This window comes from Epinephelus fuscoguttatus, linkage group LG16, assembly GCF_011397635.1.
Source record: "Epinephelus fuscoguttatus linkage group LG16, E.fuscoguttatus.final_Chr_v1".
In the NCBI taxonomy this organism is placed as follows: Eukaryota; Metazoa; Chordata; class Actinopteri; order Perciformes; family Serranidae; genus Epinephelus; species Epinephelus fuscoguttatus.
The window spans coordinates 26,716,822-26,736,267 of record NC_064767.1 but is presented as its reverse complement, the minus strand read 5'-3'; the positions used below and the strand labels follow the sequence as shown (position 1 = coordinate 26,736,267).

At 41.8% G+C, this 19,446-nt stretch overlaps 1 protein-coding gene across 2 annotated transcripts in view; it reads left to right on the top strand.

Annotated features, from left to right (window-relative positions):
• The window catches only part of macrod2 (mono-ADP ribosylhydrolase 2), a 467,780-nt gene that overhangs the window by 312,258 nt on the left and 136,076 nt on the right, over positions 1-19,446 (top strand). For both annotated transcript variants that reach the window (XM_049600013.1, XM_049600012.1), the window contains exon 6: positions 3,779-3,900. In XM_049600013.1, coding sequence (XP_049455970.1) covers positions 3,779-3,900 — 122 coding nt within the window. The remainder of the gene's footprint in view (positions 1-3,778; positions 3,901-19,446) is intronic.

Below are 19,446 nucleotides of genomic sequence, written 5' to 3'. Positions count from 1 at the left end.
GTCTATTTCCACTTTAAATCAAGTTTATATTCAGTCTTATGTGAGAAGTGCACAAGAATTATGTGTAGCACTTGCACTCCTGTTGTTATCGTTGCGCTCTGCACCTGATGGGTAAACATTTAAGAGCAATTTTTCCCTTTATACGTGCCTCATTAATCTCCAGGGTCCCTGCTGTTACAGAAACGTGACACTCTCCCAAACAAACCAAAGGACAAGGATCAGTCACACACTGAAGGTGCTGACTGTATTCAGAAAAGGCATTCTAAATTGTTGCTATGATTTCTTGATGGGTGCAGTAGTACTGAGCAAAAAAGATAAAAACAACAATTGTCTGTTGAGTACTTGCTACACTTTTCCCCATTTCAGTGCTTTTTTTATCGACTTTCAAGAATTGATGGGAGAAGTGTGTGCTAATCATGGCACATTAGAAGTCGAGAAAAAGCGAGCATAGTGCATGTGCTGTGGCGCATTTTCCCCATTTAGAATGAAAACGATTGAGCAACAGTTTAACTAGACCCCACTGCATCCCTGTTAGGGTAGTTTGTAGTCAGTGGCAAACCTGCCCATCCTGAGTGGTCCTAATAACAGAAAGGACACATGTTCAAAAACATGCTGAGGAAAATAAATTGTTCATGTTTCACTCATGGTTTGTGTTGTAGGACGCATAAAACAAAAAGTGTGTAGCCGTACAGAAATGGTATCTATGTTGCATTATGGTATTTAATTTGGTCCATTAATGTGGAGTTTAAGGCTTAATTATTTCTTATCAATGAAAAAAATCAGCATGATTGTTTTTATTTTGTTTTGTTGTCCTTGTTGTTTGTTTCTCTTTGCAGAGTCCATGGGCTCATGGGGAAAGAAAGCACAGTGTGAATGGCAATCATCAGTCTTTGCTGGTTCAATTGTGTTACTGACCTTGTGGCCCCAGGCAAGAGACCACAATGAACAAATCCAGTGGAGATATTGGGAGGGAAAAAAACTGCTCAGAAACATTGGTGGGAATGGAAGCTCATTAACTACTGGTGGAATTGGCAAGGCGAGGGTCTTGAAGGAGGTGCGCGGCGGGGATTTTGTGGTCCGTGTGATAAAGAAGTGTTCCGTTAAATTCCTTAATGACTTATTTTGTATGCGCAGAGCAAACTATGCTCGGCTGTGTTGTAATTCTGTAGCACTGGTATGTTTCTCTACAGGTTCATTTTGAAATGATTGGCTTTTTTATTGGTATATTTCTTTTATTTTTTTTACAAGTGAATTCCTCTTTTTTAACAGGAATATGACTTTTGATATGAAGCTTTTAGAATTTTCTGATAGTGACTGATTTGCCTTCAGTGTGTGTCATCAGGACATGTCTCTTGATGTTTTTCTGCATCTTTTATCATCCCTGCAATCAAGGCCAGCCCCCACGAAGTGCAAGAGGGCAGCTAGTAATCTTTTCACCCCGGCTAAGATAGATTTATGTGCCTCTTGTACGAAGGTTGCGCAGAGATAATGATATACATGTGTCCGTACGTGCTTCTGAACAACATAGAAACACTGAAATGTGTCTGTCAGCTAATGGATTTGAATAATGATAAAAGCTGAGGGTTCCACCAGAAGAGAAGGAACAATGATGATAAAGCCTCATATTGAATGCATCAACTGCCCGAGCTTCTCAAACCTTTATTGCAAAGAACATCTCTGTGTAATTTATGTATTGAAAAACATTGTGGTCATAAATAACCATTTCCTGAGTCTTCAAACACATTGGAAAAATATAAAATTTTTATATGCATAGAGGGAGTCCTAACCTTTAGTATCTTCGAGGTTAAATTGCCCTAAACTAATGCACTTCACTGACACGCCTCTTTATTACTTAGCTAATTAGAGTTATTCGTATTTCAGTGACCATGCAGAAGACTTTTTTCAGTACAAACTCAAGTCTTTAGAAAATTAGGATTCAATAAAGTTCCTACAGTTTATTGCTTTTCAACAACATGAACTCTTCATTGTAATGTTTTGTTGCATTTAGAGAATGACTGCCTTTTCCTTTTACAAAAAAAAACAAACAAAAAAACTCACTTCCTCCAAGACCAAGGGTAGAGAGGTCATTTGTGTTCAAGTTTGCAGAGATACTGAAGCAGCTGCCAGAGTGTTTTGGAGCTCTACAGCAACTAACCGTCCTTCCTGTAATATCCCTCCTTACTTACAAAGTGAAATACAGTATGCCTTTCACCTTAGAGAAACACAGCTGTATAAATATTTATTTGATGTGGAAGTGTTGAGGATACGAGCGGAGACATCGGTACTGGTGAGATAAGAACTGTTTAAACTTTCATGAATTCACCAGTAGTCTGGTTTTTGGCGCTTGCCCACACTCTAATTGGCATGTTGCCGTTCTTGTAGTGAAGAACTTCATGAATTATGCACGAAAAACAACTTACCACGTGTCCCATTATAACCACATTGTGCTGTGCAATTTTCGGCCTGCTATTCTGGAAAAAGACAATACTTCAGACAGCTCCATTCTCATTACAGCCCAGCCTCGGCTTAGCTGGGGGATCACCTTGTTTCTTACCTCTCCCAAACACAAAATCTCACCCCTTAAGCAACACCAGTGAAAGCCACTTGATTATAGTGGTTCCCTGTGCATTTTTATCATCCTGACCTATTAAGCAACCAGACATACAACTGAGAACTAAATTTAATCTATAAATGATTTATGGTCAAGAAGAGTAGTATTATAGCTTACATTAATTCAGTGGGAAAGTGAGGCTAAGTGTTTCATATTATAAGTAAACGGTGAGGTTAGGTGTAAGAAAACACATGAGGCTGCTGTGTTTTCATCACATGCCCTCACCTGAACCAAGTCTGATTTCTCAGTATTCATACTTCAACAGGGGTTTAATACTTTAGTGCACAGAAATGGAGACTTGATGCATTGCAAATATATGAGTCATAGTTGATCTATATTTAATCGACCATGAATTGTGATTCAACAGCCAGTACTGCCAAATGAAGTAAAAGTGAAACAGTCTGCTTTTGAATAAACAGAAAAACACTGATGGCTTCGTGAATTATAGTTCACAAGGGCAAAGATGTTTTTTTAAGAAAATTCCAAGTTTATCACATTTTTCTACAGTTGTATTTAGTAAAACTTAGTTCTACTGTGTCATTGAAGTCCTTGCAGTTTGTGCTGTACCTGTGCTGTACCTCTCTGGAATGCTCTGTGGGCGATGCAGTTACTTCTAGTTTGTTGATGTTGATCTGTCCAACACTGAGAGGGCCAAGTTTAGTCAGGCAGAATGCAGAAGATCATGTTTCTGTCAAGTCACTGCTTAGACTCTCTTATTTTTCTGTCATCACTCCTATGATTCAATTAAGGAGCTGCATTCCTCAGTCTGGCCAGGCCAGACAAGGAGACCGGTGATTGACAGGTAAAGACATTACTATGCGAAGGGAAAGAGAGTACAGGGAGAGATATGAATATTTGAGTAGATGGCATAAAAGAATCTTGTAATTGATTTTCTATCTAAGCTGCCGTTTCATTTACTGAATAAATGCATTCATTTCAGGCAGTGGGTTGTTCATGCCGTCCCCATTGTCTCATTGTGAAGACAAACTTCATCATATTTTGTATTTGATGACGATTTTGCAGATTCTAATAACTTTGGCTCGACTGCTCAGCTGCATGGCAGCATTGTACTAATGTCTCCACTACTAGAAACGGCGCCAGGCATGTCACCTTGCTAGAAGTAGACTGTGCTGAAATGAGCTTTGTGTGTTGTCCCCTCCCCGACAGATGTGATCCACACCGTGGGCCCGGTGGCCAGAGGTCATGTGGGCCCTACCGAGACCAATGACCTCACCTCCTGCTACCAGAACTCCCTCAGGCTGATGAAGGAGCACGACTTGAGCACTGTGGTGAGTACAGTACGCTACTACGCTTGTGCTCATCTGAGGAGAAAATGGTCTCTGTTCTGTACAGCTTGAAAGACATAAATTATGTGCCTCTGTGTTTTTGTTTGACAGTGAGTAAGCCTTCAGTGAGAAAAGCTGTGTTTGAAATTTTTTAGGAAATTTGGAAAAGGTACAAGAACAAAAGGATTTAGCATCTTTCATTTCAGATACAGTTCTGAAAAGCCTTAATCTTCTTTATTTAAACAAAAGCAACAGAGAACACAACAAATGGTAATGTTTCATGTTTGTCAAATGAAGGCTTTTCATGTACACTACTTTGGCTTGTGATTAAATGAAAGGCAGGCCTTTGTATCCACCACTCTATATTGCCGCTGCTTATAACGACACAATTTTGCCTTTAGCATTGGTTCAAATGCCACTTTTAGGATAAAAAAACAAACAAACTGTGACCTTTATTGAATTTTATGAAGGTCTTGATTCAGATTTTTTATTTATTATTTTTAATTTCCAAAAATTAAATGTGTCGCACCAAAGAGTCATTTCAGATGCTTTCATTCTTGTGTATGACTGTACCACCTGTGCAAGAGGAATTTTCTTCTTTAAACACCAGAAAAGCAAAAGGTTTAGTGAACGTGGCTGAATCATAAGGGCTTTAGAGGAGACAATGCCCACACAATCCACAGCTGGCAGCGGCCGATCATTCACACACCATCCCAGCTTCTAGCCTGTTCTGGACCGTATGTTTCAGTCTGGTCCACGTGATATATGGATTTGCCCTGCCCACAGAGGGTAAACAAATCAGTATCACACCAAATAGCCACAAATCACATTTTCTGCACCAGCCTACTGCCCTGCAGCCTCATCAGAGGCCAATCAATGCAAGTACTCACCAACAGAGAGAGGAGGCATAGCTGAGTGCCAGTTTCATTAAAGTTGATTGTGACAAATTCCTGCTCTGTTGATGACTTATTATGACTGCGACAGACACCTCTAGGTAGCAATTAAATGGATTGTGAAGCCAAATGACTGAAGTTGTTGTGGTAAGTGTTTGTGAAGTTTTATCAAAATCAGCAGCATGCCTGCTGAATAGTTGCATCCACACATATCTGATGTGCCACAAGCATGACATTACATGAGAACATCATTTAAACAACAGAATAGTTTGCTCTGATGGGCTCTGGGCTTCATGGGCAGAAGCAAGGCCTAACTCTGCAGCTCTGGGCCCCTCAAGCTTCATTGCAGGAACACACCACTAGCTTGTCTGCTTTCATCCACAAATGATCCAATCCTTACTTTGTTTCTGGCACATTCCAAAGATTTATTTAGTTTAGGCCTATCTCTTGATTTATTTATCCAATAATCCATATATTTATAAGAAACAGAGTTTCTGTTTTTACTGGGAGCTGCCTGGATCCTGTCTAATGTATTTATACAGCTGCTCTGTATTGAGCAGGCCTTCAGTGAAAACAGTGGTGTTCTGTGATTGACTGGCCTTGTAGGATGAGCCCTAGTCCTTACATTATGTTAGCCACAGTCCATTTCGTCTCTCCTTGCAGCAAGGACAACAGAAAGCCTTTTTACCAAAAGCGAAAGGGAAATAGCTGTTTCTTCAAGCAAGGATGTGGCCTTGATTTAGTCTTACTCAAGCCTGCCTTGATATGCAAGACTTGCTTGAATAGAGGCTCTAAGGGTTCTCTAGTCCTAATTCTTTCTTAACAGAGAGTCTTGCGGTCTCTTGGTGCAGAGCACAATGAGTCCAAGTTTTTGGTTAGCTGATCAGCACTAAGCTCATTTTGATTCATCTGAAAGGGTCTCACTATAAGTTTTGCTGTGTGAGAGAAACAAGAGATCCCACCGAAGACTGGCACCCTGCCAAGTGGGTCTACAAAGAGGGCAAAAGAGAAGGGGGGGTCTACATTTGGGAATCCTAGACGGCTGGCTCCCTAATGGGGATTCCAGGGTATTACAAAGGAATAGGAGTCAAAACAAAGCCTAACGCAAAATAAACTTGAGCATAAAAGATTAAAAAGAAGCAGAGCTTGGTAGTTAATCCCTGTTTTTTAGAGCTCAAAGCCACCCTTTAGGCTATGAAACAGTTCGGCTACCACAGCCATCTCATCAAGCTCCTTTTGTGACTGTAGCATGTCAAGACAGGGAGTTTACTGGGAATACCACAGAAATTCAGTGCTAAAAATGCATTTCCTTTACCTTAGGGCAGCTCAGTGTGTATGACTGAACATTTCCTAGTATCCCCAGAAGTCAGACGTTAGATAGAAGAGCTTTTCCTGTCCTTCAGTGATGTGCTTTTCCTGTCCCAGAGTGATCAGTGTTACACTGATTTACAGCTCTACTGGGACGGAACTGGGGAAGATGGGAAATGTGACTTTTAGGCAACCTAAGGCGATTCCTGGCTGAGTTTAGAGGTTGTTTCTGAGTTTTTAGGTTGTATTCTTACCATTACTATAAAATAAAATTAATTTGAAAGTAACAGCTTGAGTGAATATTCTTAAGTCCATAAAGTCTGTCCTTGTGTGGCAGCTCAGACAGTGGCTCATGAGGGCATTAAAATTGGACCCTTGTTCCATTGTTTTAGTTTTAAGAGATAATTGAGAAAATATGCAAACGTATGTAAACTGTCCCAGGCCAAGTACATTTTTAATTAAATTTTTTTGATAACACTCAAGGTGTTCGACATTAAATGTTGCACAAGAAAAATAATCATGACACAAATTGTAGTAGATTATTTTTTTTATCTAAAGTCTTGAAACTCATACTCGCATTCTTTGCCAAGACAATATTGGCTGAAATCTAAAGGCAGATGTGCACATTTTGTTTATATGACTACTTCTGGCCCACAGGGCAAACTGTAAATATAGGATGCAGTTCTGAGCCATACTGAAGGATGGCCTTCAGATGAAAAATGACGATTAACCTGCGCCAAGAAACCTGCCGTTTAACCCCCACACTGATGTTGAGAGCTATCTGGAACGGTCCAGGCTTTAACACCCCCACTCTGTCTTAGTCGCTGGATTAATATCCAATGGCTGGATGGCCTATTGAGTTGAGCTTTCCAAGTCATTTGGCTGCAGTGCATGCTGCAAAGTGATAGCGTATATTTGTACCCATGTGCATGCATGCACTGTGTCTTTTACGTGCATCATCCTGGCGCATGTGAATGTGCAACGTTCTTTGCTCATTCCTTCCCTGCCTAGAGGACTCTTATGCTTCAGTGCTTTTTTTTTTTTTTTTGCTGCGGCTGAAAGAGCAGCAGGCTGTCACAGCTCCCTGGGCTCTGACTGACCACAGCCCACAGCTAGGATGCCAGCGTTGCCGGCTGGGCTCTGCAACATCACACAGGGGAGCCATGGGAGCTGTGCAGCCTATAAGTACAGAGTTGCAGCTCTGGGCTGATGAGCAGCGCGTTGTCAAACAGCCCCCTCCTCTGCTCAATGCTTGTTACACTACAGAATGTTGTTTTCTTCCAAAGGTGGCACAGGTGAGGAGCCGGAAAGGAAATATAGCTGGAAATATGGATTTTTGGTGGATTGATTCTAGATATGAATTGTGATAATAACATTTCCTCACTGGTCGATAGGAGTGAAGATGCTGTAGCAGGCTATCAATATTTGCTTGAGCCAGGACGTATTAAATAGGTCTCATCATGGTTTCTCTGATATACGGAGCATGTCATTATTATAGTCCATTTGGAAACAGCTGAGATTGTTGGGGAAACTCACTACTCAGCAGTACCACCGTACTGCATTGCCAGAATTTTCAGAGACAACGGATGGGAAATAAATTATTTTCTGTAATTTGTTTGTGAGTTAAAGTGCCACGCAGTGCGTAAGACAAGCAGATTTTTAACCACTGGCTGAGACCTGCCAATCACATCATCTTCTAACTGAAAGAATAATTTCTTGCAATCAAGATTAGGCTTCTATCATCTGGTGAAAGACAAATTATTCACCCCGGTGTATGTGCATTTTATCAGTGCATTCGCAGGTATGTGTGTACTGTACTCATGTACAGTCAGACCCTGGGGGGCTCCTCTCCAAAGAGCTGGAAAGCCATACAGTACATGGAACTGAGGAGACGGTTAATGCAGGTCCCCTGTCTTGGTTAGTCATGGAAGGCTGCTCAGATTCTTCCCTGGAAGCAAGCATAGCATCTGTCAGGCAGAAACAGACAGACTGTGTATGAAGGGGACGCCACCATCTGGAAGCCATTCAGCCTTAGACTCTGTTTTGTTTTAGAGACCATATTAAAAAACCCTTAGACTGTGACCTTTAGAATAAAAGAATAACCATGTTTACCCAAAACATCATTATTGTTTCATTTAATTTAGCCCTCCTTTTGAGCCTTTGGGGAGTGTTCTGTTGAGACAAAATAACTAGGATTTTAGTCTCGAGGGTAAGTGACATAAAGATACAGCAAGCATTTTAGTTGTTGACTAATGATCTTGTGGGCAACTGAGCCTCCTTTTTGTTCATAATTTGACGTTGACAGGCCACAATTTGATGCTTTTCGAAAGTATCTGTCATTAAGCTATTTCTGGCGGCGTGCAGTGGGCTGGCAGCTGTCAGTGTGGACAGTGACAGGGTTGCAGACTGCATTTAGTGGCCTCCTCTCTGACTCCCAGGCGACGCTGGAAGTGTTTTGTAGTCATAACACACTGGCTTCGAGGAGATCCAGCAGGGAAGCCACAAATTGCCCGTTGAGAAAAATGCTGAAAGCCAAGTGGATTGGAGATGAATGGTGTAGAATGATAGGATTAGCCACCCTTCTCTGTGGGCTCATTCCAAGGCTGCTAGGAGCATTTGCTCCCATTCATTTTACCCGACAGTGCTCCCGAAATGCATTCCTACAAACAATATCTTATAGTGATACATCAGCATGCACACCCTGCTTGAAGATGTCAGTTGATAGCCGCTACCAGATAATCTGTTCAACATGACAGGGACAGCAAGTGAAGAACAAACAAACGCTATATCACTGGGATAAGTGACCATGCCCCCAAGGTGTCTTCAAGATAGACAACACAGGGAGGTATGGAGGGCAGGTTGGCTTTAACCTCATCTTAGATTCAGTTTTGGCCGACCAGTTTTAAAGCTAACCTCTGTTCTGAGGAATTATGTGAAATGTGCTTTAAATAACTTTTACTGTTCCACCTTTATTAATGTAGGTCACTGGTGATATTTGAAAATGTGTTTTTTACTGCTGTATTTAAGTGCACTTGAGAGTCTTTGTCATTATTTATGTTTCCAAATACCACCATATCAAACTTAACGACTTTGTACTCCACCCTATTCCATTTTGGTTTGCCGACTCCCCAAGTGATTAATTAATTTTCATTTATGCACTGAACAGATCGTGCACAAACTTTTCCTCTATCCGCTTCTCTACCCTTCCTCGTAAATTATTGTCCGCGAGTGCAGGCGACTCCAGATTTAATTATATAATGGCTGAGAGAAGTAAAGAGGCCTGATCGTGCACATACTTGGCTTCTGATCATAGCAAAGTAAACTGTGCCATTAATTGGGATAGAAGAACGAGAGGTTTACTGCTGATCTGCTTACACAACGCAGCTGGTTTTTCTGTCTGCATCACCCAGAATTGCATGTAGTTCATACTTTGAATTCCGCCAGAATAGAATCCAAGGTCTTTATGGCATTGTTTGGAGAACTTAATTTGCAGACGAAACGTGAACTCGATGCAGACCTTCACAGTCGGTTGCAATTATGTTACACTGTTTTCAAAGTGAAGAAAAAAAAGGTCATTTGGCGCTTCCGATGGAAACATGTTCATGTATTTTCAAGATACTACTGAATATCAGTTTTTAGCACTCTGTGCAGTTCTACTACATACCTTTGACTGCTGCTCTATGCTTCATGTACATATGCTTTACCAAGGCTGGATGCTATGAAAGAAAGAGATAGTGCTAAAACTGTTTGCTTCTAATGTGAAGCTAAGCCATCAGATACAGGTTTTTTGAAACATATCTTAACCAGTGAAGATTTTATTTGGTTCTCAGTTGAATATGATGCTCTACTCCTTAGTTTTTTGGCGTTGTTTGTTTGCTTTTATCAAGATGTTAGCATTTTAGCCAGTGCTCAAACTGGGCTTTGGTGTACTGTGACTTTTTCTTGTGCACTGGCACGTCTCACAAGCTGCCGGTACTCTTCTCTGCCCTCTCCTTATTCGATGCTCTGGGCAATTCATAACAGCGCCAAATATAAACTGCATTACCCAGAGGGTACCGGGGGCACTTTGTACGCAGGGGGCACTTTGTGACGCTCACCTGTTCCAGTTCTCGCCTGCCTGCTTTACTCCATCTAACTCTTATTCTACCCCTATCATTGTCTCCCTTAACCTAACCCTAACCCTGACGTTAAATGGCAATAGTGCTGGCTTGGCTCTGAAAAGGGAACACATAGAGACCAAGGACAGAGTCAGAAGATGACATAACAGAGCTTTGAAAGTCAAATCCTAGCCGGGAGCAGCAAGCTAACATTAGTGCCACTTCTAGCATGTAACATTAGAATCAGCAAAACTACCTGCGGCTACCACCACTGCAGGCGATGAGGAGACCAGCTCTTTTAAGTAACCTGGTGCCTGTCGTTTGCTTGTCACTTGCAAACCCACTCATGGAGCTACTCTTTTGGTTCACTGACACCATCCCCAACCTCTACCCACACCTGATATACATGCCAACATGTGTATAAGGGAGTACTGGTACTTCTTCTTTTCCACTTTGAGCACTGATTCTACCATTGTTAATCACAGTGTTGATCCAGCTGAATATCTAGAGTAGACACCTATAACTCGAATGAGGAATAAAAACTAGTACAGTATGTGCTGCAGAGAGTTTCACTGGGTGTAATCCCCCAATCAGCAATCAGCTACAATATGTGATTAGAACCCAGCCCTCTCTGTCACCAGTCAGCCAGTCGCTGCTTGTAGCCCGCTACCACATACAGTACCTGCATGCAACACAAAGGTTAATTAGACTGAAGCTTTCAAAAGGTCACGCCGCCATTTAAATTAGTCAGTGCTATTTGTCTGATCTGAATCATTGGCAACACAGGGCCAATTAGATCCAATTACACTGATAGTGGTTGTGGTGGTCTGCCACCTAGTCTAAGTTAATGGCCATTGGAACCCCAATTACCCCAGTGCCCTGATTCAATAGAAGGCGACTACAGCAGGAGGTGCCTCAGGTCTGGGTAAAGGGGACGGCCCTGTCATATCGCCTTCCCTTGACATTCCCTTCACTCCAGGGAAGACTGCAAAACTTTATGTGAGGTGAAATATTAGGATATGTAAAATGTGACATTTCCGCACACCTCGAGAGGGGTAATCACAGTTGATGGGGATTGAAGAGGTAATCTTCTGAGTGCCTATGTGGAGTGGGCTGATGTGAGCATGCTAGTGTCTTGATTACAAGCACAGGAAGCCCATAGCAATCATCAGAGAGACTAAACCCTGTCTCCTACAAAGGCTACTCTACCTAGATGTTCTGTGAAGGAAATGGCAGCAGTTCTGTTCTAGATTAATGTGCTCTGACAATAATAAAGGCTCTTCAAATAATTTAAGTACTAAAGCACAGTCAAGCAGTATAAGACTCAGCCATAGCACTCGGGCTGGTTTCACTTCATGTTTTTCTCTGCTGCTGTACCTGGCTGTGAGGAGCTCCTGGAGACGGTCTCCTGAATTTCTATGAGGCTCATATCCCTCTGCAGTACCATCTGAGAATAGAAGCGACAGCTCGCACCCAACTGAGGGACTGTCGGAGGAAGTTGTTGATTAAACAGATGTCTTTCCCACTATATGCCATGAGACAAGAACACCACAATAAGCATGCATTAATTAAACATACCTGAAGAATGTGGGCAATACAGGAGAACAAAAGGCATTTCTGTCTATCGTTGCCTCTGCTTCACAACAGGAAAGAGAAAGTCACTCCTTTCTTGCCTCTGGTTTGACGTACAGAGAATACAAACAGGAGAAAAGCGTATGGATCTACCCAAGGAAAGAATAGTCGAGTGGCAATTAGTTCTGATTAGCAACATCTCATTCAGAATCTTTTGCAACAATGCTGATTTTCAAAGTAAGTCTCAAGTCATTTTTCTGAGGAAGGCTACTTTTGAATTGCATTGTTTCCGACAAGAGGAAAACTCAGTACATGGACAGTGGCATCTTGTTTGCTTTGAAGCCTCCTCAGCTACACAAAAACTCAACAAAAATAACCTCATCCTCGCTGTACACCTGAAAGCCTGTTTTTCCTCTAGTAGGCTCCCATCTGTTAAGAGCTGTGCTTGAGTCTGAAACACTAGTGTCATCAAACATTTCCTCCACCACCTGATAAATGCTTCTCCCTTGATCAAAGGAGCTGAGCAGGAAAGGAGGATGTGAAATACATTACATGCAAAGCAGGCGTCTCTCAAAGCCTGACAGTTGCTCCTCAACCGAGTAAGTCTCAGCAATCTCACAGATACTGTAACAGATTGCTGTTCATCGGCAGCGGACCTTGGTGGAATGAGTTCTTGTTTACATCATTATGGTTAATTACCATGCAGAATCAGTCCAGCCAACAACGCCTGTAGTGTGCGTGCGCGCGCGTGTGTGTGTGTGTGCGTGTGTGTGTGTCAGTAAGCCGGACAGAGCTGTCACGCTCCCAGTCATCTCATTACTAATTCCGCACTATCCCCAAAGTAATGCCTCGTGCTGCTCCAGTGTGTTTGGTCATCCTTGAGTCCATGCCAGTGGGTGAGACTCATTCAAATAGCGTGTATAAATGAATAACCAGGGAAACCCTTTGTATCTAGTCATGTACAAAATCATTCGGGTCGCCTTCTACCTCCAACTGGTCCACAAATCTCAATGATACATTATGCTGCTATTGTGATACGCATGGCAACATTTTCAATTTAACACTCACAGATGGATATTTTAATTATTATTGAGTGAATAGTAATGAGAACGCTGAATCTGTGCGTTCCTCTTAATGCACTTAATTAAAGTTACAAGGCGAGACGTTTAACATGACTCTCCGTCAGAAAATAAGCTCCTCAGACGGTTTTAGTGTTAAAAAACAATGTGATAAAGCAAGCAGTCATCGCGAACATGTGATGTACTGTATTAGCACTGATCAGGTACGTACTGTAGCTCCACCACACGTGAGCCCTCGTTTAACTCCGGTGTTGGATCAAGTTCCTCAAAGCACCTTCCCGCAGTCTTTCCTTTGTGGCTTTTATGAAGCCAGGTGTTGAACCCAGCGGCGACCTTGCCAGGGCCGTGTCCATGAAACTGGAATTTCCTGGTCTATCACAGGGTTCCATTTCAACAAGCTTGCACCCAATTATCCTTCAATCATAGTCCCCGGTCATACAGATGTGTTTGGTCGAAGTACAAGGTCTCTCTATCATGGTTTGACACACGGGGGACATTTTCTCTCGCTCTGGCTGTACACATGAAATGTTTTCAAGGGTAGAAGTCAGATGGCGTCTCAGATAAAGATGAATGTCACCAGAGAAATTATTTATTCGGTTATTTGTTGCTTTTAAGCTGAATAAGTAGCAATTATGAGCATGGCAGCAAAGCAAAGCAAGATACAGCCGAGTATATTACATTAACACTTTCAGACATACAAATTAGTAGTCTGTCAGGCTGCTAAAAGGCTTGCTAACTGTTCCACTCTTAAGTTTATATTTTCTCCTAGTGTTTTGTTTATGCACATTAGACATACAAGGGAATAAAAACTGCGAGATCAGCTCTCTATTAGACTCCCCACTGCACTGGTATTAAATGCTACCCCCATTCTAATTAATGCAAGGTAGTTATTGCTTTTACATGATTAAAAGAAATGATCTGCAGAGAATGATGAATTATATACAAGCTGTGAAATCTTTGGTTGTTATTTTGTTGGTATTGAGTGGTGAGTGATGGTTTAATAAAACAAAATGAGGAAACAAAGACGCAGCTTTGTTCCCCTTTGGATAAAGAGAAAGTAGCATTTTGTTCAGGCACATCGCCTTAATAACTTCCTCTTAAACTTTATCTTGTAGTTGACATTTTGTTCTTTCTTACTTATTTTGGTTCAGCTTGTTCATTTTCTTTCTTTTTCCGAACTTATTTCTTGTTGAGCACAAACTGGGACCTGAATCCTGATGCCGTTCAGCTAGTACTAGTCTCTGCTCTGAGATTATTTACAGTTATTCACAGCAGGTTTTCTTCAGATTTTTCATAACAAGCCTTTTCCTAACCTTAAAACGTACCGAGCACAACTCGTTCCTGTGTTTTGTTAATGCATTGGTTCCTGTGTGTTTTATCAAAGAGAATGCATAAGGCAAAGAGCTGACAGGTACTGGGAGCCTTGGGAATGTTTGTAGTTCTTTGTGTGGTTCAGAAGTGCACAATTGCATGTCTACATCCAGGGGATGTATAAAGTCAGAAATGAATATTTATAACAGTCCCCATCTGCTTGGCACATATTTATGATCAGCATTGTTTGGTTTCACGACAGCAAACTGGGAACAGTGCATATTGTGTTGACCAACTGGCCAGCCCATATTTATGCATATTTATGAGAAGACCAGGACAGACTAAACACAGACTCCACACACATATTTCAAGACTCAAGTTGTCCTCACGCATGTACACAAGTTAGAGTACCCTAAACATTTTGTTATCAAAACTGCAGCAGTCTTCCCACAGGCTCAGGTGAATGACTGTGTGCGTTGGCAGACACGCCAATGTTTATGCTCTCCTACATAATTCTTTAATCACAGCGCTATTACCCCACACATACACCCAGTTTAGTGCCATTATTATCTCCCAAGGTCACAGCTAACGAGGGCTGCCGCACCGTGCCTGGCCTGTGCTGATTGACTTGCAATTTTTAAACTGGCTCAATCTTGGCCTACTCAGCAATTCAGGAGGCAGTGCAGCACCTTGCACAAGTTTATGACAGCGATATATTAGCTCTAACAGTGCAGGATTGTCTTGCTTTGATACTGGAGATCGCCACAGAGGTGCAAGATAGTAATTTTGGCCCCAGCAAATGTTTTATCCTGTCTACTGGCAGTGACATTTGTGGTCTGACGACGAATGCCAATGTACTTATTTTGCTGGTTAATGATATTTGAAAACCGAAAAAGTGTGGCCCTGCTGTTGACCCTGCACTTAACATTTACCTGAATGATCTGCAGAGTGCAAGAAACAGGCCATTGACTGTGGGCATGTATTGTATTATTATTTCTGTGATTTAATTTGTGATAGAAAAAGCATTTAGCAGCTGAGTATCAGGTACCTGATCGTCAATGAGCAGCTAGTCCTTGAGTTACGCCCCCACCCTCCGCACTCTCCCCTGTTCCAAGTTAATTAAAAATTATACGACATGTTAACATTAAATCATTATGAAGTAGGCCTACTGAAGTAATCATTTCATAGGGTAATTTAACAGATTAAACATTTCTTTCATTGTCAACCAGCGATCTCAATATCATAAATGTCATACCTTGCCTTTTATAAATGATGCCGCAACTGTCAGGACCGTAGAAAAGATTTGAATTTAAATCAGCCATTACTGTACCTATATCCACCTCTTTCAACACACATACACATGAATCTGGAAAGCCCAAAGATTTAGTCACCATGTCATATGCTGAATGAAGTGCTCGCCAGAGCGAGCATGGGGTGAATCTTGTTTCATGGTTTGACTTTTTGCATGCAGCTTGGAATGCCAGATAACCCCCAAATCTCACTCAGCTTTAAATCTAATGTCACATCCATAACACCCTGATGACAATATGCATGGAATCAAACGGGGGCTCTTTATCGTTTGGGTCAAAGAGCGTGAGATGAAGAACATGGAACAAAACAAGTATGAATGCACTGCTTTTGAGATAGGTCTAGAAAACCAGAAGCAAATGTTTCAGAGGATTTGTACTTGGCAGTTTTCATTTTATGTCGACTGAAAGACTGAACAGAAAGGCATTGAGCAATTAAAAGAACAGTATTTCCCATTCAGCAATGCTCTGAAGAGGCTCCATTATGAAATCCGAGAGAAGTGTTTCGAGATAAATGTAACTATCAGATCGCTTTGGCTTAATCACAGCATCAGAGTCCTAACGCGAGGAATTATTGGCTCCCCACCTGAGCCCAGTCCTGCAGAGTCCTTGGCTTTTGCGGAAGGAGGCTGAGTCATGAAGAAATGTGTATGTGTTTGGCAGAGAGCTCCGTCAGGCATAATGATGATGACCTACATGATGGTCTCTTACCCAAGCATAATTATGATCCCCTCTAAATAATAATCAGCCTTCTTATTATTGATAAAGATATGTTATAGAAAAACATATCACAGGCTGCTCCAGTGTTTTATTTTTTTTTAAGAACAGACTCTTCCTGAGTGACAGAAGTATTTGATTATTTATTGCAATAAAATATGAGTCCTCATTCCTATGAAGTGATGCAGTACATTTTTGCTCCAAAAACATGTGATGTATTTGGTGCAGAGAAAATGGTTTTCCAGTTTTAGTAACTAATTAATGCTTTATCAATATTCATGATGAACTCCACATTTAGAAAGCTGTAATTAGCTGTATTATCCTCTGGCCATTTGTGGGGGGAAGAAAGCAATCCATATAGTTCAAATCAAAGCACAGCAACAACTCTAGTTTCTGACCAGACGGTACACTCCACCATCAGATGTTACCTTACGTGGAAATCAGATACCATTCCAGAGGCAGGCAGCACATGACAGGATCACTTAAAACCAGCACTTAGTCTGCACGGGAGATAGAAAGAGCTGGATGGACGGTTTCATAATTCAAGGGAGCCACCTGGTGATTCCCTCAGTCACCTTCCTGTTTTGCTCTCAGCCAGCTGCTCCCTGTACTCCCAATCAATCTACAGTGCCAGATTCACCATGACCTTGAGTGGCGTGTCCCCTCTCTTCGGTCCGGGATGTTGCTGGGCTTTGGGTCCCTCCTCATCCCTCCTCATTTAGAGATGCACCTGTGCTCAGACAAAGATAGCACCGCTTTGCAATGCGGCTCTGAGATTTGACTGCTTTTAACAAAAAAAATCACATAACACAGATAGCAGCAGACTGGCTCTTTTTGCATGCTCTTTTTGTGACTTCAGTTGCATATATTCATAGTGCTTTCTCTGCTGCTTCCTGTGGTCGTTCACATCGCAATTTTATCTGAGTGAAAGCAAAAGATTAAAAGGACACCTACATGTTTTAGCAATACCCACAGTTGTTTTTCTGCAGTAGATGGTTTCAATTGTTGAAATCAGGGAACATAATTGTATTTAAGTAAGTATGAGCCCTACATATACTTTCACATTTGCAGCAAGCAATTATACAGTTCCCTCACGAAGCAGCTTGGAAGTACTATTTTTATCTACTGCCTAAATTCTCTCAGAGTCTGTTTCTTTTTTCTTTTTTTGTTGAAGTCTAGAGGAGGTGGGGGATTTGTTGTTCTGCTTGGTTGGCCATAGACATGTATTGTTTGGGCCAGGCTAGGGTGGCAGAGTGGCTCCCTTCATGGCCCCAGTGTGACAGAGCTGTCTCTACATGAAGGTGACCCTCTCTCTCTGGATCCTCCACTCTGCCCAGCTTGCCTGTCAGGTCCTACAGGCGACATGGTCTATTAAGCACCTTAATGATGACCACCGCCTCATGCACTCAAACGATAGACCCTTACTCCTTCATATCTCTGTGTATATTTTAAAATGCTGAATGTATGTGAGTGTATTTATATGGTTTTTATGTACCACCATCCTTGTAGAAAAGAGTCTAACTTGTACCCAGCTAGTGTCTGAGGGGAGATTCTGATTAGGCCTGGACGCTTGGTTAAATAAATCTCCTATGGGATTTAAAGGTGGATACTTTGAACAGGCAATCCTTCAGAAGGCTTTTACACTCAATAAATCCACTAACGCCCCAATGTTTCAAAACACTGCTTTTACAGCCTCATACTTTATATCCATATCCTGCACTGTAGTGTAAAAGTGACAGGACTGCTTAAAGATGGCAACAAGCCTTGGGGAGCACTCCTACCAACACTTTCACATCTGTTGATCCCCCATATCCCTGTACCTGCCATGAATAAGGGAAGTTTGCTACGTGACAAGGCAGGTGTATTATGTGCTCTCCCCTTGAGGTTGGCAAGAAGAGACCATGAAGTTCAGACGGCAGCTGCTGGGCTTGGTGCATGTACATTTTCAGATGAGTGGAAAAAGTGGGGACGGGGGAAGAGATCAGGCATCCTCGCAGCAGTTCATCCCATCGTAATTACCTTTATGTTTACATCCACTGACCAACGGGAGTCTGTGTCCTCCTGATTCTCAAGCAGTGGTAGATAAGGAGCTGGGGTGAACAGGGCAACACTGCCACCTTGGTGATGTTGTAAGTCCATAAATGTGAATGTGTATACTACAACCAGTGAAATTCAGTGTCTTTTGATACGTAATTCGATCCTACAGTGACAGGGAATTCTTATGGACTGCAGCCTAAATTAAGACATGAAGGACTTTGTTTGCTGTGGCATCTGGCTTGCATTTAATGTAACTTCAGGAGTATCAGAGTGTCCTGGTATTGCAGATTTTTGTTTGCAATTGGTGGCCTATTTAAACTACAGTACATATAGCATCTGGAAGTAGCTACTAAGTGAGCCATCTTGCTTCCTCCTAGTCCCTGTTGAGTTACACATGTGCAGCACTGATCGGGCACAATGTACACATCAGTATAGCGTCACTGTCAATCATATCTTTCACGTTTTCTCCTGTGACGCAGTTCCAACCACACTTGGTAGCTTCTCAGAGCATCTTGGCTGCAGCTGGATTATCAAAAAAATACACCCTGTTTCTTTTCCTAAACACTTTTCCATGGCCTTGATGGAAAACATCATTAGGGTGAGGTGTTTCTGTGAGAGGGAGGGGAGAGAGGTCTGTTCTGTTCTGTCATTGAAACTTTACATTTCTTTATGTTTCAATAATGCTGTAGTTAATTTGGTTTCTTGTGCTCGTAACTGACTTCAAAGTTGCCCAGGAGCAGTTTCAGTACTGCAGAGACTAAAAAACACAGCATATTTATTTGCAAAGTATTTGCTCTGATGACAGTCTTTGTCAACTCACATAAAATTTGTCTGCATTACTGAATTTATATTTAGTCTGTATTAATCATAATGTCTGAGATGTAGCTTCATATTGTTCCAGACAAGCCTGGCTAAAAGCTCATCAAAGAAAAGCGCACAAAACTGAAATGTGCTTTCACACTGTCACCTTTCAAGAGCCTTTTCATATGGAGACAAAGAGATACAAGGCCCTTTGTTTTTGCCGTAGGTGTGAATATCATTAGATCTACTGTGAGTGCAATAAATGCGAGGAGGTGCAGTAGCCTTTGCCCATGAGACAATAAAACACATATGGAAATGAGCCGACAGCATGACTAATAGCTTGCAGTTTGAACCACGCGCCCATCTCCCCGAAATGCCTGTTCTCTTTAAGTGAGCCATTATACAGTTATCAATGAGCCTGCTTCGC